This window comes from Lontra canadensis, unplaced genomic scaffold (assembly GCF_010015895.1).
Source record: "Lontra canadensis isolate GAN:19392208 unplaced genomic scaffold, GSC_riverotter_1.0 scaffold4, whole genome shotgun sequence".
Classification (NCBI taxonomy): domain Eukaryota; kingdom Metazoa; phylum Chordata; class Mammalia; order Carnivora; family Mustelidae; genus Lontra; species Lontra canadensis.
This window is the reverse complement of record NW_022630998.1, coordinates 37,370,511-37,395,995: the sequence shown is the minus strand read 5'-3', so window position 1 is coordinate 37,395,995 and position 25,485 is coordinate 37,370,511. Positions and strand designations below refer to the sequence as shown.

At 41.4% G+C, this 25,485-nt stretch overlaps 1 protein-coding gene across 1 annotated transcript; it reads left to right on the top strand.

Annotated features, from left to right (window-relative positions):
- Window positions 1-42: 42 nt before the first annotated feature.
- Window positions 43-25,484, top strand: HEXB (hexosaminidase subunit beta). Its single transcript, XM_032848478.1, has 14 exons — window positions 43-296; window positions 3,432-3,577; window positions 8,623-8,688; window positions 11,203-11,249; window positions 11,480-11,590; window positions 17,096-17,197; window positions 19,632-19,761; window positions 20,977-21,157; window positions 21,634-21,720; window positions 22,943-23,015; window positions 23,744-23,918; window positions 24,722-24,812; window positions 24,930-25,034; window positions 25,288-25,484. The coding sequence occupies exons 1-14, from the start codon at window positions 76-78 to the stop codon at window positions 25,334-25,336; spliced, it is 1,584 nt and encodes a 527-aa protein (XP_032704369.1). The 5' UTR covers window positions 43-75; the 3' UTR covers window positions 25,337-25,484.
- The last annotated feature ends 1 nt before the right edge of the window (window position 25,485 follows it).

Here is a 25,485-nt window from a genome sequence, read left to right as displayed (position 1 = left end):
TCCCGGTCGGCGGGGAGGCCAGGTGGGCATCCTGCAGCTCGCGCACACCTGGGCCGACCGAACAGCCGCGCGGCCATGGAGCACCGCGGGCTGGGGCTCCCGGCGCTGCTGGCGCTGCTGGCAGCGCTGGCCCCACGCTCCTTCGCCGCGCCCGGCCCGACGCTGTGGCCTATGCCGCTCTCGGTGAAGATGTCTCCGCGCCTGCTGGTCGTCTCCCGCGAGAACTTCTCCTTCTCCTACGACCCCTCGTCCACCGCGGGCCCCTCTTGCTCCCTCCTGCAAGAAGCGTTCCGGCGGTGAGCGCTCCCCGCGCGCGCCCTGGCGGACCCCCGGGGGCAGTGCGGGCGCGGGGGGCGAAGTCGGGGGCGCGCTCTTATCCTCGTTTCCCCGATGAGGAAACAGCCCGGACCGGTCAGGGACCTGACCAGAGTGGCAGGTCTAGAAGGTGGGAGAGCCGGCTCGGACTCAGAGGTGCTGAAACCCAAGCTCTTCCCCTCCCCCTCCTAAGGGACGTTCTGGGCGCTCGAGAGCCCTGTTTGCGTGCGGAGTACTGAGGGGAGAGGGTAGGTTGTTCGGAATCCGTGGCCGTGTTCTCCTTGGAGGGGACAGGAGGGCGGATGGAGAGGGTTGGGGGTGGCAGCTTCCTTTTTGAAGGACATTTCAAGAAAAGGCTGAGTGCTTTAAGCTTGGGACTAGGATTCCCGGGTGGGTTGCCATTTAAAGGCCACCTCCCCACCGCACTCGCCAAATCTGGTAACAGTTCTGAAGGTGCTCAGGCTGGAGCGTTGCCCAAACTCCCCCAATCTGTTTCATACGAAGTGTTCGCCGTTTTCATTTAATTACTTAGATGTGATCCCTGTGTCGCAGTATCTGCTTTGCATTTCGCGGCGGGCAGGTCACGTGCTGGCCCCGGCAGCTTCCCGTTTAGTCCCGGAGCACCCCCACATTTCCACGTCTGGAACGCCTTTGGCCACAGACAGGGTGAATTCCGTAACGCGGAGGCAGCCCACAGCCTGGCTTTGCTGACCACACCAAATACGAGGCAGATTGCTCTTGGGAAGGTGTTTCGGCTTGCCTGTGGCGTCGCCGCACTGTGAGACCCCTGTCTGCTGGACTCTCCCGAAGGCCTGTAGTGCTGGAGACGAGTGTCGTTTGGTGCTGGCTGTATTGCCGCTTTATTCCCCCAGATGTTTGTCTGTCTGTGTCCGGTGGGCATCATAGCTTAATTTTGCCTGCAGAACAGCAGACACTTGGTGGGGGGTGTTTGTGTGCAAAACCAGTAACACCTACTGGCCCCAGATGGACCTGGAGTATAAGCTAAAGAGTCCCAGGGTGGCTTATTTCTCTCCTTCACTTTCCTGCAACTGAGTGGATAGTGTTACCCTCATTTTAGATGTATACTCTAGTAAGCCTTTGGTACTGAATCTGCTAAACTGGTCAGAATGGCTAGAGTCAGTGTGAGGGAATAAAGCCAAGGTGGTTGGTTGCTTTGGGATATTGAGGAGGAAGAAGTACATGAAGGTCATCTTAAAGGAAAATCATGGCTAGGAAATCTTTGCTTTGGGACTCAGTTGGTAAAACTATTTTTCTTCTGTGCCATACTGTTAGTAGAAAAGGACTTGGTAATAGGCTTGAAAGGACTGATAAGAGTATGGCAAGCAAGCAGGGAAGATGAGTTGGTGATAGTTGGATAACCAGGACTTGAGTCAGGTGTGAGATGGTTTCACAACAAGGCTAGGCATTTTGAGGCAGTGCAGGTGATTAACTGGAGCTGGCCTAACTAATTCATGCCTGGTATGCGAGGCAGCTGTTGTTAATTATACCCTACCTTGTTAGGAAGCAGGTTGTAAAACATTAGCCCTATGGTTAAGACTTGAAGGCATGCAGGTGAGCGTTCTAGGAACCTGCAAGGGTATTTATTTCAGAGTAAAAGTGCAGTGTGCTTGGTAGAACGTAGAGATGATGGGGATGTTCCAAAGGTGCTAGGTGGTCGGGAGCACACACAGTGTAGGCCCTAGATTGTTGAGAACCACCGGTCCTGTCTTTGAAGTGCCCAGCTTATATCGTAAACCTTGCATTGAAATAGTATGCATTTTGGAAGCAGAGAGCTCGGTCAGGTGTGACAACTTCCTCAACTTGTAGAATGAGGTCCATCACATGCTAGTCACTCATTTGTTTTCTCTGAACAAAAAGCTGCATGCCCTCGGTTCCTGAAAGGCAAAATTAACCCTCGGACACCGCTGCTTTAGAACCCTTTGAGTTTTCTGTTGGAGTTTCAATGTCCAGAACCAAGCTTTTCCGTATTTGTGACAAGCCAGCACCTAACTCAGATCTCAGAGCTGCTGGCAATTTTAATTTCCTTTTAAAAAATTTATTTAAGAGTGGTAAAATACACATAAAATTAAATTGACCATCTTAACCATTTCTAAGTTTACAATTCATTGATCTTAATTTGCTTCTGAATCTACTGAGGTTTTCCCAAGGAAGGGGCTCTCAGCACCTTCATCCATTCCACTCTCTGACTCGTTAACTAACTCATGCTTCCAACTTACTGGAACTTAACTAGCTCTCCTTAATTTTCTGGAAGCACACCAGATGTTCTTACACTTAAGTAGCATACACAACCTCTGGCTTACCAAAATCTAAAATATTAACTGCTTTGAAGTCTACCTGGTCCTTGAACACCTTTAAATGTTGTTTTAATATCCCGTTTCTCCGGTATTTGGGTATCAGCAGAAGGTAAATTTTCAAGGCCCTGTCGAAGGCCCTCGAGAGGGGAGTATGCAATAGCTAGGATACTTTTGTTGGAGGAGGAACTCTGACTCAGTCAAGCTCAAGCAGTAATAACACCTATTATCTCACACTTGAGGAAGTCCAAAATCAGGGAGGATTCTAGTTGATTAAGGCATTCAACAGTATCATTAGGGAATCCATACTCTATTTCTGCCACCTTTAGTGGCTGCAACTAGGGTGCAACTAGTCCAGGTGTCCATACTGAGAAATGGGACTCTTGTTGCACACTTAGTGTAGGAAACTTCCTGCCACCACCACCCCTGATGCCCCACCTCCATCGCTAGTTATAATTAATTGGCTTGCATAAGGAAGAGTGATGGGATTACCATCACTGGTTTGATTACTAGTTCTTAACAGCAATTTCGTATGAGGCACTTGGAAGTGTGGGGGTCGTAACTTCCAAAGTTCCTGTGCCTGTATCCGACTCACAGAGATTCTAATTCTGATGGTCTGGACATCAGTATTTCCAAAACGGTCCCCCAGAAATTGCAATGTGCAGCTTGGGGTGAGAGCCTCTTGTTGGACCAGTACTGGGTAGCATGGATGGGAGGAGTCAGCTGCAATGTCCACGGCTACACGTGTATCTAAAACTTGGCTGCAGTGCTTTAAAAATTTGTTTGCATTTATTTCTCACACAGATACCATGACTATATTTTTGATCTCAAAAACTCACAGCTCGGCCCTCCTAAACGTAATAGTGCAGTGGAGTTAAAGCAACTTCTCGTCTCAGTTGTCCTGGAATCGGAGTGTGATCTTTACCCCAATATCACTTCAGATGAGTCCTGTGAGTACCCGTGTAATGTGAGTGTATCATGTTCTAAGCTGCTCGTGAGGGGCTTATGTACCACAAATAGGTTCCATGCCGTGAACTATTTTGAGTTCTTGGTCAGTGAGTTTATAAGTTTGATTTTTAAAATTATCATTAAAGGCTGATGATTAAAGTAATACATAGGGTGCCTGGGTGGCTCAGTGGGTTATGCCTCTGCCTTCGGCTCTGGTCATGTTCTCAGGGTCCTGGGATCGAGCCCTGCATCTGGCTCTCTGCTCAGCAGGGAGCCTGCTTCCCCCTCTCTCTCTGCCTGCCTCTCTGCATACTTGTGATCTTTTGCTCTCTGTCAAATAAATAAAACCTTAAAAAAAAAGTAATTCATAGTCATTGTGGAAAATCTGTACAGTAAGTGAAGAGGAGGAAAGAAATCATCATAACCCCAGCACTCAGTTAATCGCTATTACTTCAGATGTGGTTTTTTTTAGAGTTAAACTTTGAAATATACATAAATATAAGTATAAACATATAAAAATGACATGAAAATGGTGTAATACTGTCCATATGGCTTTTGTAGTCTGCTCTTTGGCCTAACATTATAAACCTGTATTAAGTACTTTTTGGTGCAATAAGGTACTTTGCTAACCCCCCCCCCTTTTTTTTGACATCTTGGTAATTTCTTAACTTTTATTTTGAGAATCAATCTCTGCTTATATCTGTGATCTCTATTTATAATCTAGTTTGACACAGAGATACTGCAGAACCGGGAGTGGGGTGGAGTTGTTTCATTTTACAGTGCAGTCACTGTTTAGCTATATATTCTTGTTGCCTAAAATGTTTTGGCTTTTCCCCGATTGTTTTGGAAGGAAGCAATTGGTCAGGCTGTTTTCATAGGGCCTAATGACTGGGAAGATTGTGGAATTACAGCAAGGAACCAAGGGGAGCAATGTGAGGACGTAGATGCTAGGGTAAGTGCAGACGGAGCAGACGGGGGAGCGGAGTGTAAGGATAGAGGGGCTACCCCATATCTAAGAGAAGAGTGACCCCTTTGTCCTCAGACGGCTTTACAGTTAGGTTCATCTCTTCATTCTCTGAGTGTAGATCAGATTCCTTCCTTTCTTTCCTTTCTTCCCTCCCTTCCTTCTTTCCTTCCTTTGACAGAGGGAGACACAGCAAGAGAGGGAACACAAGCGGGGGAGCAGGAGAGGGAAAAGCAGGCTTCCTGCCGAGTAGGGAGCCTGATGCGGGGCTTGATCCCAGGACCCTGGAATCATGACCTGAGCCGAAGGTATATGCTTATCGAATGAGTCACCCAGGCGCCCCTAGATCAGATCTCTTTTGCATCTCTGGAAAGTAAGTTCATTTCTCTTCAGTTCTCTAGCTGTTCTTAGAAGATAAACAGGATTATCTGTGACCGTCAGACATGTGATTTTAGTCGACAGCACTCATACACTTCATGAATTAGGTTTTGCAATATGCATTGAGATGGAAGTGGTCATTAACTTGCCAAGGAATCTTTGCTGTCTGTTAGCAATACTGATGACATATCGTAAATTCCAGAAAATGGCCGTGTTTTGAGACTAGAAAGGTATAGTTTGTCATCCATTCAGCTTTGCAAACCTTTTTTCTGAAGGGGAGGCTTCTTAGGACAAGCTGTGAAATTTTCTGGTTGAAGGAGAAATTAGTCTTCAGTTTTGAACTCGTTGATGAAGATGATGAGAAAATGAATCCGCTATTGTAATGATGGAAATGATATCGATGTTGTTCTGGAGTGTGAGAAAATGTTGAAGGAAGTGACAAGTGCCACAGTATTCTGTATTAAAAGCGAAAACATATATGCCCTTGAACTGGAAGTGAATTAGTGTCTACTGTAGAGAATTAATTACGTGTAACAAGGCTGTTTGATGCAGCTTGCCTGTCATAGTGAAGAGTTATAAACAAAACCACATGTTCATCAGTACAAGAATGACTGCGTGTATCTTGTCCGTGGGCGCTGAAGAATGCTGTACTAGAGGGAAGAATAAAGAGGCCGAGTGAGAGAACAGCCTAGAGAGCTTGCCGAGATAAACTGCGGAGGTGGGCATAGGGCATATGAAAAGTAGGGTACTGTTTGTGTATCAGGACATATGCAGGAACACATATATGGCAGGACAACATTTGTAATACATACGTGTATGTAAATGCCCAGGGGAAGGTCTGGTAAGTGTGTTTTTTCTGGCCAAAATAGAGGGAATTGAGTGGGCATCTCAAAAGTGATGTTAACCTCATTTATTTTATTTTTATTTGATTTTACTTTTTAAGATTTTATTTATTTATTGGAGAGAGGCAGAGGGAGAAGCTGGTTTCACTAGAAGCAGGGAACCAGATGGCGGGACTCTGGGATCATGACCTGAGCTGAAAGCAGATGCTTAACCAACTGAGCCACCCAGGCGCCCAGTCTGTTTTATTTATTTATTTACTTATTTATTTATTTTTAAAAAGATTTTATTTATTTATTTGTCAGAGAGAGGGAGAGAGAGGGAGCACACAAGTAGGCAGAGAGAGAAGCAGGCTCCCCGCTGAGCAAGGAGCCGGATGCGGAACTCGATCCCAGAACCTTAGGACCATGAGCTGAGCCAAAGGCAGTGGCCCAACCGACTGAGCCACCCAGGCATCCCCCAATCTGTTTTATTTTTTATTTATTTATTTTTTTTAGATTTTATTTATTTACTTGAAAGAGAGGCAGTGAGAGAGAGCATGAGCGAGGAGAAGGTCAGAGGGAGAAGCAGACTCCCCGTGGAGCTGGGAGCCCAATGTGGGGCTCGATCCCAGGACTCCGAGATCATGACCTGAGCCGAAAGCAGTCATCCAACGAACTGAGCCACCGAGGCGTCCCAATCTGTTTTATTTTTAAAGAATCACTTATTGATGTTATCTGTATGTACACTCTTGAAGACAAAGTAGTTACAGTGCAAAAAGCAGAAAGGGATAACTGAGAAGTGCAAGATGCCACTCCGATCCCACATCAGGGAGGGTAATCGCTGTTAACAGCTGTAGTTCGGTTTTGAATTAAAAATTAGAGTTCTAGGGATGCCTGGGTGGCTCAGTTGGTTAAGCCGCTGTCTTCGGCTCAGGTCATGATCCCAGGGTCCTGGGATTGAGTCCCACATCGGGCTTCTTGCTCAGCAGGGAGCCTGCCTGTCTCTCTGCCTCTGCCTGCTGCTCTGCCTGCTTGTGTTCTCTCTCTCTCTCTCTCTCTCTCTGACAAATAAATAAATAAAATCTTAAAAAAAAAAAAAATTGGAGTTCCAGGGCACCTGGGTGGCTCAGTGGGTTAAGCCTCTGCCTTCAACTCAGGTCATGATCCCAGGGTCCATGGATCGAGCACTGCATCGGGCTCCCTGCTCTACGAAGAGCCTGCTTCTCCCTCTCTCTCTGCACGGCACTTCCCTTGCTTGTGCTTTCCCTCTCTCTGTCAAATAAATTAAAAAAAAAAAAATCCTTAAAAAAAAAATTGAAATTCTACAGCTTAGGTGTCCATACATTTAGAAAACAAAATCTCCTTTTAACTGCTTTCTCTTCATGGGTTTTGCATTGAGTGGAGTCTAAGTCCTCAAGATCAGCAGCTCCTAAATAATGAGTGTTGAGTCCATGCAATGTATTGATGTGTTTAGATGATTTTTTTGTGTTTAAAACTATCTCCTGGAGCTCTGAAAACTATGATGCATTAAAAAATGTTTTTAGCATGCCTGGGTGGCTCAACAGCTTAAGCATCTGCCTTTGGCTCAGGTCATGATCCCAGGGTCCTTGGGATGGAGCCCCACATCCGGCTCCCTGCTCAGTGGGGAGTCCGCTTCTCACTCTGCCTATAGCTCCCCCTACTCTTATGTTCGTGTGCGTGCACTCCATCAAATTGGTGAATAAAATCTTTAAAAAAAAAAAAAAAGTTTTAAACAGCAGCCAGTGAGTCTGGTGGCTAAGAACTTCATAGAGCTGGAGAGGAAACACGATTAGATTGTACTCAAAACAGCAGTCCCTGGCTTAGCCTGGCCTTTTGCTAACTCAGCACTGCGGTCTTCTCATGGAAAGGGCTGCCTAGTCAGAAGATTGTCATCTGAGAAGGTTACGTGATTCTGGGCTGTTGCTAGAGCTCCTTCCCCTACCTGCAGCCTGCTGTTGGGTGCCTGTGTGGGCAGTGGTGGTGGAGGGCGATGGTGTGGTCCAGATAGGCCACGGGCCATTAACCTGCCGCCGCAGTGTACTGCAGCAGAGCCCACGTCTGGCATGCCCTTTAGCTTCCAGTCTCTGTAATGTCTGGTGCTTTATCTGTGGTTATCTCCACTCTAAACCTCTCCAAAAGTCTACAAGGACTGTTGGTGCAGCCTTAGGGAGAGTGTGGTTTAGAAGATTGAAAGGTCAGTGTCCCCCCTTGGCCCAGAAGCAGCCACCTGGAGCTGGGTGTGAACCTTTATTGAGTGGGGCACAGCTCAGTTTAGCTAAAGTGAGTTAAGAGGTGAATCTTAAGGGAGATTTAGGAGGATAGTGGGAAAAAGGTGGGTACAAGGCAAGTAGAGAAGCGTAGAAGTAGAAGATAAAGAGTAGAGATAACACTTGGCCTTAGGTGGAGTGGAAGATTTGAATGCTCCTTGAGGCTTCACAAGGAATTACAGAACTGAGGAATTTAAAATCATAGCCAAAGTAGGAACTTACTCTGTTGAGGGGCAGTGGAGACAATAATGCACCTGAAGGAAAATGAGGAATTGTGGAGATGACACCCAGATTCTTGACTTGAGCATCTTTCCTGGTTGGAGGGCACTGCTGTACCCTGCAGAGATGAGGCACAGTGGGGACAGGCAGGGACAGCTTGCAGTAGGAAGGAGGGAGGAGCTTGGCTTTGGGTTTGCGGGGTTGTAGGAATCCACAGGATATCTCTGTGAAAATGTACAGGAGGAGTTGGAGAAATAAGCCTGGAGCTCAGGAGAAAGGAATGCTCCAGAAATATCAATTATATGTTTAAGGAATACTTTGTTGTGTGACCGAGGGATTAACAAACTTCTCCCCCCACCCCCCCGCCCCCAATGCAGATTCGTTAGCTGTGGCAGGACCAGTGGCTTTTCTCAAGGCCAACAGAGTTTGGGGAGTATTACGAGGTAAGTTATGTAGTTTGATTGTTATTGTCTAGTAAAGAGATATCTCCGTTTGGTGCTTGGGGATATCAAGCACAGCAAAAGTTTGTTTCCTTGGGCCCTTCACAGATGATTTGTCAGGTATTTCCAAAATTATTTCTATCACACATGTACACTTAAAGCATGCGAGAAAGATCGTTTGACTTTTGGAAAAATGTTTGGACGTTACCATATGTATGTATGAATGTAATTAGCTCATGCTCTTGGGACTGTAATGTGGACGAAGCTATAAATGCCTCGGCCTGCTCGGAGGAGGGCATTTCTTTCCAGTCTGTTTCACTGTCATTTCCTGTCACCCTCGGTAGCAAGTATCTCTCTCCCCTCGTTTACAAAATGTATTTACTTACAAGCAAAATGTCTCAGATTTATTGCTAAACCTGCTAATGCAGAAGCATAGAAACAAAGAGAAAAATAACTTTCTCAATAAAACACATCCTCCAGCTAGTGATGAAGTTTTCAGCTTAATACAGTGAGACCCTAGTGATCTCCATACAGCGTAAATAACTGTGGGCCATCTCATCTCCTGTGTGACTCCTTACTCAGTCTTCTTGGCTCTTCTCCAATGTCTCCTTTTGGGATTGTTTCTGATTTTATTACCAGTTCTTATCTGAATCCACTAGGGGGAACGGGGTTGATTCTGCTTTTGTTTTTTGGCCAGGAATCACTTGATCATGAAAGTCTTGGTGAGGCGCAGTCAACCACATACACTGTAACAGTGGGAAGAGGGAGCGGGCCCTTCTACCATTTTAAATTCCTGTGGATTCAGAAACATAACCACGTTTACAGGAACAGTGTTAAATACATACCTAGAGGGGTTAGAGATGATAGGCAGAGAGAAATCCTAAAAGCTTTTTCTGAATTTCAGAGTTGGAACAAGGTTTGGGTATTGGGACATTTATTTATCTCATTCAGAAGCTTCTTTTACTTCCTCTAATTTGATGAGATATTGTTCTTCTGACTTCCAAATAGTAGGGTTTTTAAAAAATTATTTAAGTGTGAGCTAACTGGTTACAGTAATTAAAAATAAAGAAGGCCTTGGATTTGATTCAGGTTGAGTGTTAACCCAGGTGCCCCTGCCACCTTTGTTGAGGATTTTTGTATTCATGTTCATCAGGGATATTGGGCAGTCATTTTCTTACCTGTTTTTGGTATTGGGGTAATGTCAGCCTTGTAAAATGAGTTTGAAAGTATTACCTCCTTTTTTTTTTTTTTTTTTGAAAAGTTTGAGAAGAATTGGTGATAATTCTTCTTTGAATGTTTAGTAGAATTCACCTCTGAAGCCTGGTCCTGGACTTTTGTCTGTCAAAGAGTTTTGGATTAATGATTCGGTCTCCTTACTAGTAAGCAGTCTTTTCAGTGTTTTTGATTTCTTCGTGATTCAGTTTTAGTAGGATATATGTTTCTTGGAATTAATCCATTTCTTTTAGGTTGTCAAATCTTCTGGCTTATAATTGTACATGGTTGTTTCTGATGATCCTTTTTATTTCCGTGTCATCCAGTTAGGTCTCCTCTTTTCGTTCTGACTTTGGACTATTCGGTTGAAATTTTCACTGTCAGCTAGAATGATGAATTAGGGTAAAGTTGTGTGCCTGGCTGGCTCAGTCAGTGGAACATGTGACTTTGGATTTTTGGGGTTGTGGGTTTGAGATCCGTGTTGGGTGTAGAGATCCATTAAAAATTAAAAGCTTTTAAGAAAAGAATTATGGTAAAGTCATGGGCAGCTAAAGGAATTGGCTTTTAATATAGTGTATTAAGGAAACAACCCACTTGAGTGAAAATGTTCAGGAGATAGTCTTTACAGCTATGAGTAAAACATTTTTAAGTTTTAACTTGGGCCCTTACTTAATATAGGTTCATGGTGGTTTCAAACCATTTCCCCTCTCTGTTAACTTTATGTACTTTCTAAAGTTAATATATTTTATCATAAAAATTCTTTATAATGCTACTAATTTATTAAGTAACTAGTATTTTGTTGTATTAAATCACTATTCATTTTTGTGTTCTTGTTCAGACAAAACCCAGTGTGTGGGGACAGTGAAGTAAAGCTTTTAATGAGATGGCAACAGGGATTTTTTTTTTTTTTTAACTGAGTTTTGGGGGTGCCTAGATGGCTCAGTTGGTTAAGCATCTGCCATCAGCTCAGCTCATGATCCCAGGGTCCTGAGATCAAGTCCTACATTAGGCTTCCTGGTCAGCAGGGAGTCTGCTTCTCCCTCTCCCTCTGCCTGTCACTCCCCCTGTTTGTATTCTCTCTTTCTCTCTGTCAAATAAGTAAATAAAATATTTTAAAAAAACAATTAAAAATAATAAAAACTGAGCTTTGATTTTAGAAAATATGTTAGAGGTCATAGGTGTGACATTGTATTTAGTTTTATTTGCCTTTTCTGGTTATGGGTGTACGTTTGCATAATATGACTTTTATTCACTCAATCTGTTACATAAATTAATGCAATAAATTATAAATTTTATTCTTCCTAGGTTTAGAGACCTTTAGCCAATTAATTTATCAAGATTCTTATGGGACTGTAAGTATGATTATTATGTTACTAAAAATTGTTGGATTACTACAAGAAAAATATAAAGTTTTTAGCTACTTACTTGGTTCTTGAATGTTCTTTCCAAATGTTTAGCTTCTCTGGTAAAAATTTCACTTTCTTCTAAATCTTTTATGCAGTACTTGCATAAATACAGTCTTCACTTAGCTCAAGTCAAGAGAAAAATTCTAAAAATAAAGCACTTCTATTTTGTTTTCTAGTTCACCATCAATGAGGCCAACATTATTGATTCTCCACGGTTTCCACACAGAGGAATTTTAATTGATACAGCTAGACACTTCCTGCCCATTAAGAGTATACTTAAAACTCTGGTAGGTAATTATTTTATTTTCCCCATTGTCTCTGCTGAAGCCGTGTCCTTTTATGGTATTACTTTACATGGGTTCTTGACTCCGTTTTATAAGTTGGAACATGGTTGGGGAGGGGTGGTTGTTTGTCATATAGTAAAGCATTGAGCTTTCTTTTCCTGCCTCCCTTGGAAAATCTCTTTCCTCAGTCGAGAAAGTTAGTGTCTTTTAACATTGTGATTTCCATTTAATTTGCTTAAAGGAGGCTGGAAGCTGCTTTATCCCTAGGGAGATGTTTCAAAGGAATACATGACTTCAGATGGTGGGAGCTGGGGTGGAGGTTGATAGGAACCGTTTTTTCCTGTCCATTTACTGATTCATCCCAACAGTGACCACCAGTTTGTAGGGGTATGGAGGTTTTCCTCCTGTGTTTTTCTGCACCTTCACTTGATCATTATGCACAGTGTCTTATTAAAAAGTAGTTTTTGCATTTGCACTCATACCCTGAATTTTTTTCTTCAAAAGACATTATATCACTTTCATGAAAGAAAGGAATGCTTAGTGTAAGAAGTTGGGATGTAGCTGTGCAGAGGTGGTAATCCCGTATTTACATTTACCAAAGGTTGATATCAATTTCTATGTCCCATTTATCTCATTTTACACTTAAAAATGAAAGTATTAACACATATGACATAACTCTCTAAAAAACTTAAATGGAGGGCACCTGGGTAGCCCAGTTGGTTAAGCAATGCCTTTGGCTCAGGTCATTATCTCAGGATCCTGGGATCGAGCCCCATGTTGCTCAGTGGGAAGTCTCCTCCCTCTTCCTCTGTCCAGTCCAGCTCCCCTCTCCCTCTCCCACACTTAGGCCCTCTGTCTAATAAATAAATAAAATCTTTTAAAAAAAATTAATAAAAACTTGTATAGAATTGCACTTTTGCTACCTCAGAAAAAGTTGTTGTGGACATCTTTTTAATGAAGGAATTATAAGGTCTGGGGGTGCCTGGGTGGCTCAGCCATTTAGCCTCTGCCTTCAGCTGAGGTCATGTACCTCAGGGTCCTGGGATTGAGCCCCACATCAGGCTCCCTGCTTATTGGGGATCCTGCTGCTTCCCCTGCTTGTGCACTGTCAAATAAGTAAAGTCATTTAAAAAAAAAAAAAAAAAAAGAATTATGAGGTCTATACCATCTTTTTAAGGAGTTGAATATTACATACTATATATCATGATGCATGATGTGAATCTAACTGTTCTCATGCTGATGGACATCTAGGTTAACTTATCACAAACAGTACTGTAGAGTAAGTATTTTTTTTTTTTCTTAAGATTTTATTTATTTGATAGAGATCACAAGTAGGCAGAGAGGCAGGCAGAGAGAGAGGGGGAAGCAGGTTCCCTGCTGAGCAGAGAGCCCGATGTGGGGCTCGATCCCAGGACCCTGGGCTCATGACCTGAGCTGAAGGCAGAGGCTTGACCCACTGAGCCACCCAGGCATCCCTGAAGTAAGTATTCTTATATATGTACAATCTTCAGGATTATTTCCTGAGTATAAATTCTTGCAAGTCAATTTCCGGGCTTAAAGAAGGATACATTTTATCTTGGTGGATATCGTAAGTTAGTTCTTAGTGTCAGATGGCCTTTTAGAGGGGACATATGAGTGAATGTGTGGCCACATCAGCCGGGCACTTCTGTGTTTTTTTTTAGTGAATAGAAGCCTCTTTTACTTATTAGCTATTTGTATTTTTTATATTGCAAGCAGCAAGTTTATTTTCAGTGTCCATTTTATCCTCCGGAATGTTGATTCCTTGTTGACTTAAGAGCTCTTCGGTGTTAATTTGTTTATATGTGTGTCAGTGGTACTTTGGTATTTGCTTGTTTTTATATGTTTACCCATTCTGTATTGTAGTGAAGTTTTCTAGATGTGTTTTTTAAACTAGTATCTTTTTCTGTAGAAGTATAAACAGTTTTATATGTAGTATATTTTTCTATCTAATCCTTTATTATTTTTGGCCTTGGAAAGTGATCTGAGAAGCCTCCAGAACAATGATTTAAATATGAAAATCACCTCTCAGATTTTCTCTTAATATACTCTTTCAGGGCGTCTGGCTGGCTCATTTGGTAGAGCCAGGGTTATCTCAGGGTTGTGGGTTCAAGCTCTACGTTGGCTATAGAGATTACTTTAAAAAATAAAATGTTTAAAAGGCATATTCTAGGTGTGCCTCAGTGACTTCAGTGGGTTAGGCATCTGCCTTCTGCTCAGGTCATGTTCCCAGTGTCCCGGCATTGAGCCCTGAATTGGACTCCCTGCTTAGTCAGAAGCCTGTTTCTCCTTCTGCCTCTGCTGCTCTCCCTGGTTGTGTGCTTGTGTGGTTTTTCTCTAACAAATAAAATCATAAAAAAAATTTCTACCTTTTCCTACAAAATTCTTGATTCAGTTAGAATTTACTTCATTGTGTTCTGGATGATACTTTATTTTCCAAATGGTTAGCCTGTAGTCTCAGCATCATTTTTGAGCAATCTGTAATTTCCCCACTGCTCCCAGTGCCATGAGTAGCAAATACTAACTCCCTGCAAATACATGAGTCCCTTTCTGAACTCTCAGTCTATCAGTTTGTCTTCTTGGGCCAATACAGATGGTTTTCATTTCTCTAATGTTAGAAGTTTTTTTTCTTTTTATTTTGAAGTAACTTCCAACCTAAAGAAAAGCTCTTAAGAGTGCCAAGAACTCCCACAGACTGTTTACCCAGACATCCCAGTTTCAAAATTGAACATTTGCCTTATTCTCCCCCTCTGTTTTTAAAGATGTGTTCCTAAAACATAAGCAAGTTGCACGTATGAGGCCCCACACCCCTTGAGATTTCCCTTTTCACTTCCTACAACTGCTTACCTCAGTAACCACAGTACAGCCATCAAAACTCAGGAAATTGACATCATGTGATCACCTGCTCTGCAGACCTCATTCATCTTACATTAGTTGTTCGCATCAGTACCCAGTCCAGGATCAGGTGTTGGATTTATTGGCCATGTCTCTTTAGCCACCTTTAATCTTGTACCATTTATTTTTCCATGTCTGTCAAAACCATGACACTTTGGAAGAGTATGACTCTGTTACTTTGTAGAATACACCTCTGCCTGTTTTCTACATGATTGGATTTCAGGTCACGAGCTTTGGGCAGGAATAAGATCGAAGTGAGGCCGTTTTCTTCTCCATGCTTGTCAGGTGGCATGGTGACTTACTCCAGTACTGGTAATGTTAACTGCCAGGATGTTGACAGACGTTGTCTGCTAGATTTCTCCATTGCAGGTGTGCTGGTAGATGGGGTTCTCCTCCTCTCCACATAGGAGTCACTTTGGAGGGATACTTGCCAAGGCCAGTGGGTTAAATGGGGCAGGGCATGTGGTCTAGCAAGATGGGTGAAGTGTTAGCTATCTGGGCTGGGGGAGAAGAGAAGAGAAGAGAAATAAGAGAAATAAATGGTGTCTGCCAGCGTTTTGATTCTTAGGGAAGCCTCCTAAAGATCTCTCCCCTTCTAGTGCAAGTTCTGAGATTAGTAAATAAATCTTTAGTATACCCTAGGCTTTTTTCAAACTGCTACTTTGTTGCTGTGTCTTTTGGTTTATTATTCTTGCTTCTTAAGAGCAGACTTCGATTCCTGTTGCCCTCTGGGCCACAGCGGGAGGCAGGGGGCTGGTGTAGGGGAGTGCCTGGTGGCTCAGTGGGTTAAAAGTCCCACTGGTTTTCAAAGCCAGATGTTAAAAGACTCATCCTCCCAGTACAGGTCCCCTGTACCTGGGGTGCCTGGTGTGGGGTCTCACTTCTCTGTGCAGCTTAGTCCCTCCTGCTTAGGATTAGGTCTCGTCAGGGCTTTAGGGCCCAACCGTATCTCCACTGCTGTTTCACTGGTCATCTCTCTGTGATAGACCGTGGAAGGTCTATTCTGCCTTCAGTGTTAGTTGTCTACATGTAACTATTACCTTGGTGTGTCAGTGGGACAAGATGAACCTGCGATCTTCCTACCCTATCTTCTACATGACCCTCACATCATTATCTAATTCTGTATCTTATCAGTATTAAAGGTGCTCGCTTTGGCAGCACATATACTAAAAAATTATCAGTATCAAGGGTTGGGGAAATTAGAGCCCGAGGGCCAAATCCACTTTGTCACCTGTCTTTGCTAATGAAGTTCTCCTGGACTACAGCCACGTCCATTTGTTTCCATTTTGTGTGGCTCTGTGACAACAGGATAAATGGTGATGGAAACTGTGTAACTCATGAAACCAGTATATTTACTTTTGGGCCCTTTATGAAAAAAGTTTGCAAGCCCCTGGTCTCTACTGAGGAACTCCCTCCTCTGATGGTAAAAATCTTGCCATTATCCACTAAAAAACTTGGACCTCTTTGCATAATTCCCATGTTAGGTAAGCTGTTTCCCAAATGCATCAGCAAATCTTTTCAGTCCTGATGGAGAAGGGAAGCTTCTTTAAGTTTTAGTTATCTGGTATGGCAAACCAGTCTCCCTCTCTTACTATTTTTTTAATCTTTGTCAAGTAGTCAGCTTATGTTTTGTGTATTACATTGTTTATTCCTCCAGAATGTACATAAAGTTGATACCAATTTCCCCCAGAATTTGAGAGTACTGTACTCTTACCAGGTTTCTTTCATTTCTAAAGGAAGGGATGGCACTCAAATCTCAGAATTTTTTTTTTTTTTTTTGGAGATTTTATTTATTTGACAGTGAAAAGAGGGAACACAAGCAAGGGGAGCAGGAGACAGAGAAGCAGGCTTCCTGCTGAGCAAGGAGCCCGATGTGATGCGGGGCTCAATCCCAGGACCCTGGGATCATGACCTGAGCTGAAGGCAGATGCCCAATGACTGAGCCACCCACCCACCCCTCAGATCTCAGAATTGTGTTAAATTCTGTAAATGACTTTTTCTCTGGGGATTATAAGTCCTGGTACTTATATATCCCCATTGTTTCTAAGAACTCTTTTCCATTCTTGCCCAACTCCGTTTATAAATATTTGGAATTTAGAAGATTGTTGCGTTCTCAGAGAACAAAATTCTAACTCCTTGTTTAGAATAAACACAAACGCTGAATGGGCTTTTTGAAAAGTGACATGCCAAATGAAGTGTGATTTTATTTATTTATTTATTTATTTAAGATTTTACTTATTTGACAGAGACAGGGAGAGAGGGAAAACAAGCAGGGGGAGTGGGAGAGGGAGAAGCAGGCTCCCTGCTGTGCAAGGAGCCCGATTTGCGATTTTCGGTTTGATCACAGGACCCTGGGATCATGACCTGAGCCAAAGACAGACGTTAAACAACTGAGCCTTCCAGGTGCCACCCACTTGAAGTGTATAAGATAAATGATTTATACTTCTCTTGCATTCCTGCTTTGCTGAAAAAAATTTAAAAGGAAGTAGACATGTTGGAAAAGATCCTGAATATAGATAATTGGATTGTGTATGTATTATATCTGTATATTACATCTGTGTATTATATATAATTTTTTAACATGTTTGCTTGCAGGATGCCATGGCTTTTAATAAGTTTAATGTTCTCCACTGGCACATTGTTGATGACCAGTCTTTCCCTTACCAGAGCGTTGCTTTTCCTGAGTTAAGCAACAAAGTGAGTAATTAATGTTACTGTAGTCTGTCTTCAAAAATGTGTGTATGGTTTCATCATAAGTTTTCAGCTTAAATGTTTCTTATGGATAGAATTAAAGTATAAAAGTAGATGTTCATGGTTTAAAAACTTTAATAGGCTGTAGCTTAGCAATGTAGGTCCAGAAAACTGTTCTTATAATTGTTATTGTAAATGTAAATAATCTCTAGTAGTTACACAAAATTTAAGAAGCTTAATGTAGGAGACCTGTAGCACTCACAACTAATAAAAGGTTGAGTATTTTTATCATGTAGCCTAGAATTGTAATTGGATTCTGTAAATGCCTTTTTCTCTGAAAAGCTATATAGAGAATTTTAGAGAGCTCCTTAAAAAATAAATGGCTGTCTCAGCAGTGTTCAGATTAACTGTATTATGAAACCGTGGAGGTGGGAGCAAGCCTCATGTCATCTTTTTTAATCCCCCTATAAAATTCAGAGGCAGTTGCTGACCTCATTCCAAATTGGAGTTAAGAAGGGACAAAACCAGGCCTCTAAATGTTGTCCTTTGTCCACACTCTCAAGCTTTATCCAATGTTATGATGTAGTACAGGTTGAAATGTTAGTGGCACTCCGTTTTTGTTTGCTTTTGCTTTACTTTTTATTACACAAAATCTCAAACACATGCAGAAGTAGAATAATGACTTCCATGTCCTTGTCATCCAGCTTCAGTAATCAGTACTTGGCCAATCTTGAATCACCTGCGCTCACCCACCCTTGGCACCATTATTTTTTACGAAAATCCCGGACAGCATTATCTCATTGGTAAAAAGTTCTGTTTTTGTTAAAACAAAAGGCCCATAATATATTATTGCAGCTGAAAAATTAACCATCCAGCTAGCCAGTCATTACATTTTCCCAAGAGCCTTTACCTTTTCTTAAAGAAAAAAAGCTTACCTGCAATGAGATGCATATGAGTTCCACACGTAGTGGTCAGTTAGTATGTCCATTCCTTGTCTTTTGATATATAGGTGACCATCCCAGGCCATTTACTTTTTTCTTTTATTTTTTTTGTAATTTATCTTTGTTAAAACTAAATCATTTTTCTAGTTCCCAAAGTCTGGGTTTTGCTGTTTGCATCCCTCTACTATCAATTAGTATGTTCTTTTGTCTTTTATATTATAATTGAGTAGTTAGATCTGATCTTGCATATAAATTTGATGGGGGTCATGGGATCAGACATTTTAACTTATATTTACATATAAAATTAGATACAGCTTATAATTTCCATGTAATATTTATCTATTTATACCTTGAGAAATATGCTACAGTAACACCTTTAACTGACACCTTTGTCTGTGGTTACAACCCATACTTTTTAAGTGACCTATAAAGGGATTGAGGGTAATCTTTTTTTTTTTTTTTTTTTTTTAAAGATTTTATTTATTTATTTATTTGACAGACAGAGATGACAAGTAGGCAGAGAGGCAGGCAGAGAGAGAGGGGGAAGCAGGCTCCCCGCTGAGCAGAGAGCCCGATGTGGGGCTCGATCCCAGGACCCTGAGACCATGACCTGAGCTGAAGGCAGAGGCTTTAACCCACTGAGCCACCCAGGCGCCCCCGGATTGAGGGTAATCTTAAAAAAAAAAATTATCACAGCATGTCTGGGGATATTTTTTTTTTTTAAAGATTTTATTTATTTATTTGAGAGAGAGAGTGTGAGAGAGAATGAGCATGAGAAGTGGGAGGGTCAGTGGGAGAAGCAGACTCACTGCCTAGCAGGGAGCCTGATATGGGACTCGATCCTGGGACTCCAGGATCATGACCTGAGCCGAAGGCAGTCGCTTAACCAACTGAGCCACCCAGGCGTACCTGTCTGGGGATATTTTTAAAGCTGATAGTAATTAAAATGACTTTGAAAGGTGACAGCCCAGCTTTGTAATAGTATTTTAATTTTTATTCAAAACCTGATAAGAAGCGTATACTCAGGAGTTTCCACAAGTTTGACTTTGGAGTCAAACATTTTATTTCTGTTTTGTTGTATGGTTATATGATGGTAGATTTTCCTGAAACAAGAGGAGCTAGTTGAGATAGAGCTAGTCATAAATCTGGAATTAACACACAGTGTGCTGAGGGCTTACTGATAAGACACAGTAAATAAGTAATTGAAATGAGTCCTCCAGGAGCGCCTGGCTGGCTCAGTCAGTACAGCATGCAACTCTTGATCTTGGGGTTGTAAGTTCAGGCCCCACATAGGCTGCAGAGTTTACTAAAGAATGAATGAAAATAAAATGGGATCAAAGAAAAATTTTAAAAAGTCCTCCAGAATCACACAGGACTATTTAATACATTGTGATACTAGAGAAATCAGCTATCCAATACCAGTGTACAAACAGAACTGTTAATTAACAGTGTCATAGACAAATACATTCCATACATTTTATTAAATATGGCTTTTATAGGGAAGCTATTCTTTGTCTCACGTGTATACACCAAATGATGTCCGTGCGGTGATAGAATATGCCCGATTACGAGGCATTCGAGTCCTACCAGAATTTGATAGTCCTGGACATACACAGTCTTGGGGAAAAGGTAAGGAGTGTCTTTTTTTAAGTTGCAGAGAGTGAGTACCTGAGTTCCTCCATCTTTTATGACCTGGTGTTAATCCATTTTGTTCTTAACTGTGGTTTGCACAAAGGTACCACTGTTGACAGACGGTATTGAGTAATTATTGTGAGCAAGTTACTATGCTAGGCGCTGCCCAAAGTATGAAAACAAGGGCTAAAAGAAAAATTACAAGTAGAGCATGCTAAGTCAATTTAAGAAATGGTTTCTTGGATGAGAAGAACACTTAAAGTGCTTTTGAGAGCTCAAAAAATATATTCATGTTTCTGATAAAGGGAGTAACAGGAAAGGCAGTAGTTGACCGAGTGTAGTGCAGCCAAGAGCAGTAAGCACTATAGGGTGGGTAAGAACTGGCAGCGGAGCCACACCACCTGGGTTTGCATCCTCTGTTTGCCTTTTAAACTGAGTGACCTTGAACGAGTTCTAGAGTGTCTCATCTTAGGTTCCCCATCTCTAAAATGTAACTATCATGTAAATTTTTTGAGGGTTAAATAATGAATATAGAACACAAAGCACAGCAGCTCGCATTTATAATTGTTCAGTATTACCAGGGAGGACTCGGAGAATATTGGGAAATCCGGTGAAGTACAATGTAGGGGGCCTTGGGTGAGGAATGTGGGCTCCATCAGGACACATGGAAACCACTGAAAGTTACAGGAAAGAAGCATCACATGAGGAGGACCACACTTCAGGGAAACCTGAAGAAGTGACAGACTGGAAGGAGAAAGAAACAAGTCCTACACCAGAATGGTAACAATGAGAATGGAAAATAATGTACAGAACTGAGAGACATTCTGGATATACGATCCATAGAACCTGGCAATTGATCAACTCTGGGAGAAGGAAAAGTTATAGAGGGGAAGAATAGTAGCACCCTTACTGGAAATTGTGTTGAACAGGAAATTTGAAATATGGATCGAAGATCAAGAAAAAGGGTCTGGGTGAGCCAAAGATTTGGGAGTTACTAATATTTGAAATATCTGAAATAGATAGAATAGTGGAAAGGGAAAAAAGAGGTACAGGGAATAGGATTCAAGAAAAGAATTCCTCATCCTGTTTGGAAGGAGTTGCCATTGTAACTCTTAGCAGATGTGCTTACCATTTTTAGAGCTTCAACAAAAGAAAGTAGTATAATCACCTCCAAACCCATGTCTGTCTTTGTGATTAAAATACTTCTTCCAGGTCAGAAAAACCTCCTGACTCCATGTTACAAGGGACCTGAGCAGTCTGGGACCTTTGGACCTATAAACCCTATTCTGAATTCAACTTACTGCTTCCTGGCTCAGTTTTTCAAAGAAGTTGGTACAGTGTTTCCAGATCACTTCGTTCACTTGGGAGGAGATGAAGTGGACTTTACATGTTGGTATGACCATTCTTTAAAATCCTTTTTTAGAGGTCTCCACGTGAAAAGGGAAGATTGGGGGACAGATCTCTGTTTGCAGGGGTTTAAGTAAGCAACATAACTCAAGAGTGGCAGCTTTGAGGAAGGAGAATCAAGATGTGCAAGACAGTGGAGACTGAAAAGACTATGGTGAAGAAGAACAACTTTGGGGAAGGGCAATGATTAAGTGAGGGAGATTTTTTCAAGTAAAAATCCTCTGTGCCAATAGCCTTAGATAGAGGGGAGAGGCCATTTCCAACAGAAACTGGCTTCCGGAAAAAAAATTATCTGCAGTGGAAAACTAGGATAACTCATAATAAAGTTTTTTAGGCTCATTTTTTCCCTACAAAGTTTAATAGTTTTAAATCTGCACATATGAAGTTAGGGCTATATGCTGCTTTAAAGACCTTGGGTTTATCAAACTTTCAATGCAATTTTAATCACTGTTTCTGTTTAAGGGAGTCCAACCCAGAAGTCCTAGATTTCATGAAGCGGAAGGGCTTCGGCAGAGATTTTCAAAGACTGGAATCTTTCTATATTCAGAAGTAAGTTACTTGTAAGCCTACTCCTACTAAGTTATTTGTAAGCCTACTTCATCTGTACCCTTTGTAAAAGGTTTAGCTATTTAGTACTTTCTCTCCACTCCATGTCAAAGTGCAGATATTGTATACTTTATCGTACAAAGTGTCAGAAGGAAGCAATATCTGCTGCTTTCCTTAAAGCAATGAAGTGATGACTAAGACTTGTAATAAATGTTGAAGGTCAGCATTCACCTGCTCAAAGAATTCAGTTCAAAGCCCCTGGCTTCCCTGTGAAGCTTTTATCACTGTCTAGCCTGTGGATTTCAATCCCTTTTTGGTCAACTCCAAGAACATTTACTTGGTTTCTGTGATGTCCAGTATGATAGCCACAGCTGCATGTGGATGTATTTGAATTAAAAGGAAGAAAACTGTAAATTCAGTTCCTTAGTCACATCAGCCACATTTCAAGTATTCAATAGCAGGATGAGGCTAGTGGCTACCATTTGGAAAGCACATAGATAGACTGTTTCCATCATTGCAGAAACTTGGAAATGAATGGTACTGTTGTATACAAGTAAGCTTTCTTTTTTTTTTTTTTTTTTTAAGGGCCAGATAGTAAATATTTTAGGCTTCATGGGACCCATGGTTGCATAGTACTGTTTTTTAAACAATCTTTACAAGTGTGAAAACCATTCTTAGCTAATGAGCCATACAAAAACAGGTTATAGGCTATAGTTTGCCAAATCCTGAATTAAGGAAGGTCAGATTCTAGCCTTTTCCTGTTTTCCTTTTGTGTGGTACATTCTAATTTTCTAAACCTGCAGCATACCTGGCATTATCGAAATACAAGGAAATATTTGTGGACTATGTATTAGCAATTGTTGAACTCTATGTAGTTGATACCACAGGCTAAATTACAGTTTATTGTAAGCTAGCCATGCCACTACGAGAGATTGTGGTTTGTATTCTACCCTGTGAGTTGCCATGTCTTCTCCACTTTGGGGAACATGCTTAGCATGTTCATTCAGCAAATGACTTTTAACCCACGTGACATGCTGAAGCATGTGCTGGAAAGAAGGAACCACACTGGGTCAGGACCCAACTGTAGCAAGTTCTGCTATAAAGCTGTGCTGTAGTGAAAAGCAACTCCCAACAATGCAGTCCTTTATAGAAAACTATTAATGCTTTAAAAACATTGTTAAGCTTATGCTCTGAAATAACTTTTTCTTCCCCCCCCCAACGGTAGGCTTTTGTATATTGTTTCAACTATAAACAAGGGAGCTATAGTCTGGCAAGAGGTTTTTGATGATCATGTTAAGGTAAGTAGGAGGACTGCATCTGATTCTGTTAATATGAGAGACTTACTATTTTAACATGCTGGAAGGAAGGAACCCTCATAATGTTGCCAACATGATGGGGAAATTAGCTTACCTCTGAATTTAAACTTTGGGCAGAAACTGTAGACTGAGACTAATGCCACCTTTCCATCTCTCCCTCCCACCCCCCACTACCTCATTATTTGTCACATATTAGAGTACTTTGAAGTTCTTTTCTCATAAGAGCAGAACAAACAAGAATGAATGAGTCTTTATTGGTATAAAGGTAGTTTTAAATTGTCAATTTAGGGTGCCTGGGTGGCTCAGTTGGTTGAGCGATTGCCTTCGGCTCAGGTCATGATCCCGGACTTCCAGGATCGAGTCCCTCATTGGGCTCCCAGCTCCTTGGGGAGTCTGCTTCTCCCTCTGACCTTCTCTCTCATGCTCTCTCTCACTCATTCTCCCTCAAATAAATAAAATCTTTAAAAAAAAAAAATTTAAATTGTCAATTTATATGCTTTTTATTTTCCCTCCGTTAAATGACAATTTCAAATCCAGTATTATCTTTCCAGAAAGGCTAGTAACCAGTAACATTTAGTACTAACTCTGAAGAGGAAAAATACGTGTTTTTTGAAGAATCTTACGGAATTGTTTTTCTAACTACAATGGCTTCAACTTTTAATGTCATTTGTAATTGTTGGACCTCATCATACTGTTTTTAACTTTAATAGCTTAAGCCAGGCACAGTTGTTCAAGTATGGAAACAGGAAATGTATCCTGAAAAACAAGCTCAAGTCACAGCAGCTGGCTTCCCTATGATCCTTTCTGCTCCTTGGTACTTAGATTGGATTACTTACGGACAAGATTGGAGAAAGTTCTATAACGTGGACCCTCTTGATTTTGATGGTAAGTAAAGCACCCCTCATTACCTTGATTTGTTCCTTTTCTTCCCTAATCTCCCACCAGGATATTACTGATTCACTATCCTCACTTTTGTTTACTTAAAAAGAAAGGCCCCAGTACATTTTAAACTTTGTGAAAGAAACCACAACTTCAAAAGTAGATTTCTTTGGGTTTTATCTGTTTCCACTGGTGATGAGCACTGTTCCTCACCCTACATTTTAAAGACTCTTGATTGCATTAACCTTGTATCCTCTTTTGATGGGCCTTTCCATTGTAAGGCACAAGGAAGGCTATAGTCCAGTTGGTCTTTGGGTCTGCATCCATGGGGGTAGGGGTGGTAGGAGGAATGGTAGAGCTTTAGGCTCTCAGACCTTCTTCCTGAAGAACAGTTCTTCTTTTTCCAGCTTTATTATATACCAGATTTTACAAAATTTCCTTCAAGAAAAAGGATGTTAGTCTTAAAAAACTATTTCAAAACTGGAGGTCTATTAGGAAGGGACAGTCACTAGTATTCCAACTTGTATTCCCCTGGCACACTGTTCACTGGCAAGCAGAGGGAAAAGTGGTTCTGGAACCCAAGTAAGTTTTTGTAAAACTAAAAGTCAAAATAGGCTAACAAGCACCTTGGGAATAAAGTTTGCTACCCTTTTTTGGTGCCAAAAGCATGAGTATCTCCCAAGGTTCTGCTGACCACACAACAGAAATGTTGCCCCACAGTAAAGGTGGAATGAGAAACCAGTCAGTGTCTCTGTGTAAAAATTTTGAGCAACTACTTCATTTACATCAATTCAATGATTTTAATGTAGGTTCTCAAGAACAGAAAGAACTGGTCATTGGTGGAGAAGCTTGTCTATGGGGAGAATTTGTGGATGCAACTAACCTCACTCCAAGATTATGGTATGGAATTTAAGTGGTAACATTTGAATTTTTTTAGAAATTTTCCCAAGCATAAACTTTAGATATAAGAAAATATTAATTTAAACCACATGTTCACCAGAGCAATTTAATTTTCAGGCCTCGGGCAAGTGCCATTGGTGAGAGACTCTGGAGTCCAAGGAACATCAAAGATATAGAAGATGCCTACAACAGACTAACCGTTCACCGATGCAGGATGACCAGGTAAGAACTTTTTAAAGCTAGGACACTAAGTCCAAGTGACCTTTAACTTTTTTTCCTGTAAACAGAAATGTATAGCCCCTAACAGTTTCCAATTAAGTCACTGATTTTTATAGGAAAGGTGTATATAACCATGCACCGAATTTTGATATAACTTTTAAATCCACTTTGGTGATTCTGAGTTAAAGTTCTTTAAAATGGAGATGAATTCCATCAATCTAAAACATCTCTAATTCATAATTTATCTGTTCTGTAGACGGGGAATAGCTGCAGAACCTCTTTTTACTGGATATTGTGAATACTGAGTACAAAACCAAAAATGAGCTTAAACAAAGAAGAAAACAGAAGGGGACAAAGCCCACAGCAATCTGTTCGACACTCAACTTGATTTTGAAATCATGGAAATTGAGATTTCATATTGTTTTTAAATAAAGTATCTTTTTGAAGACTGAAC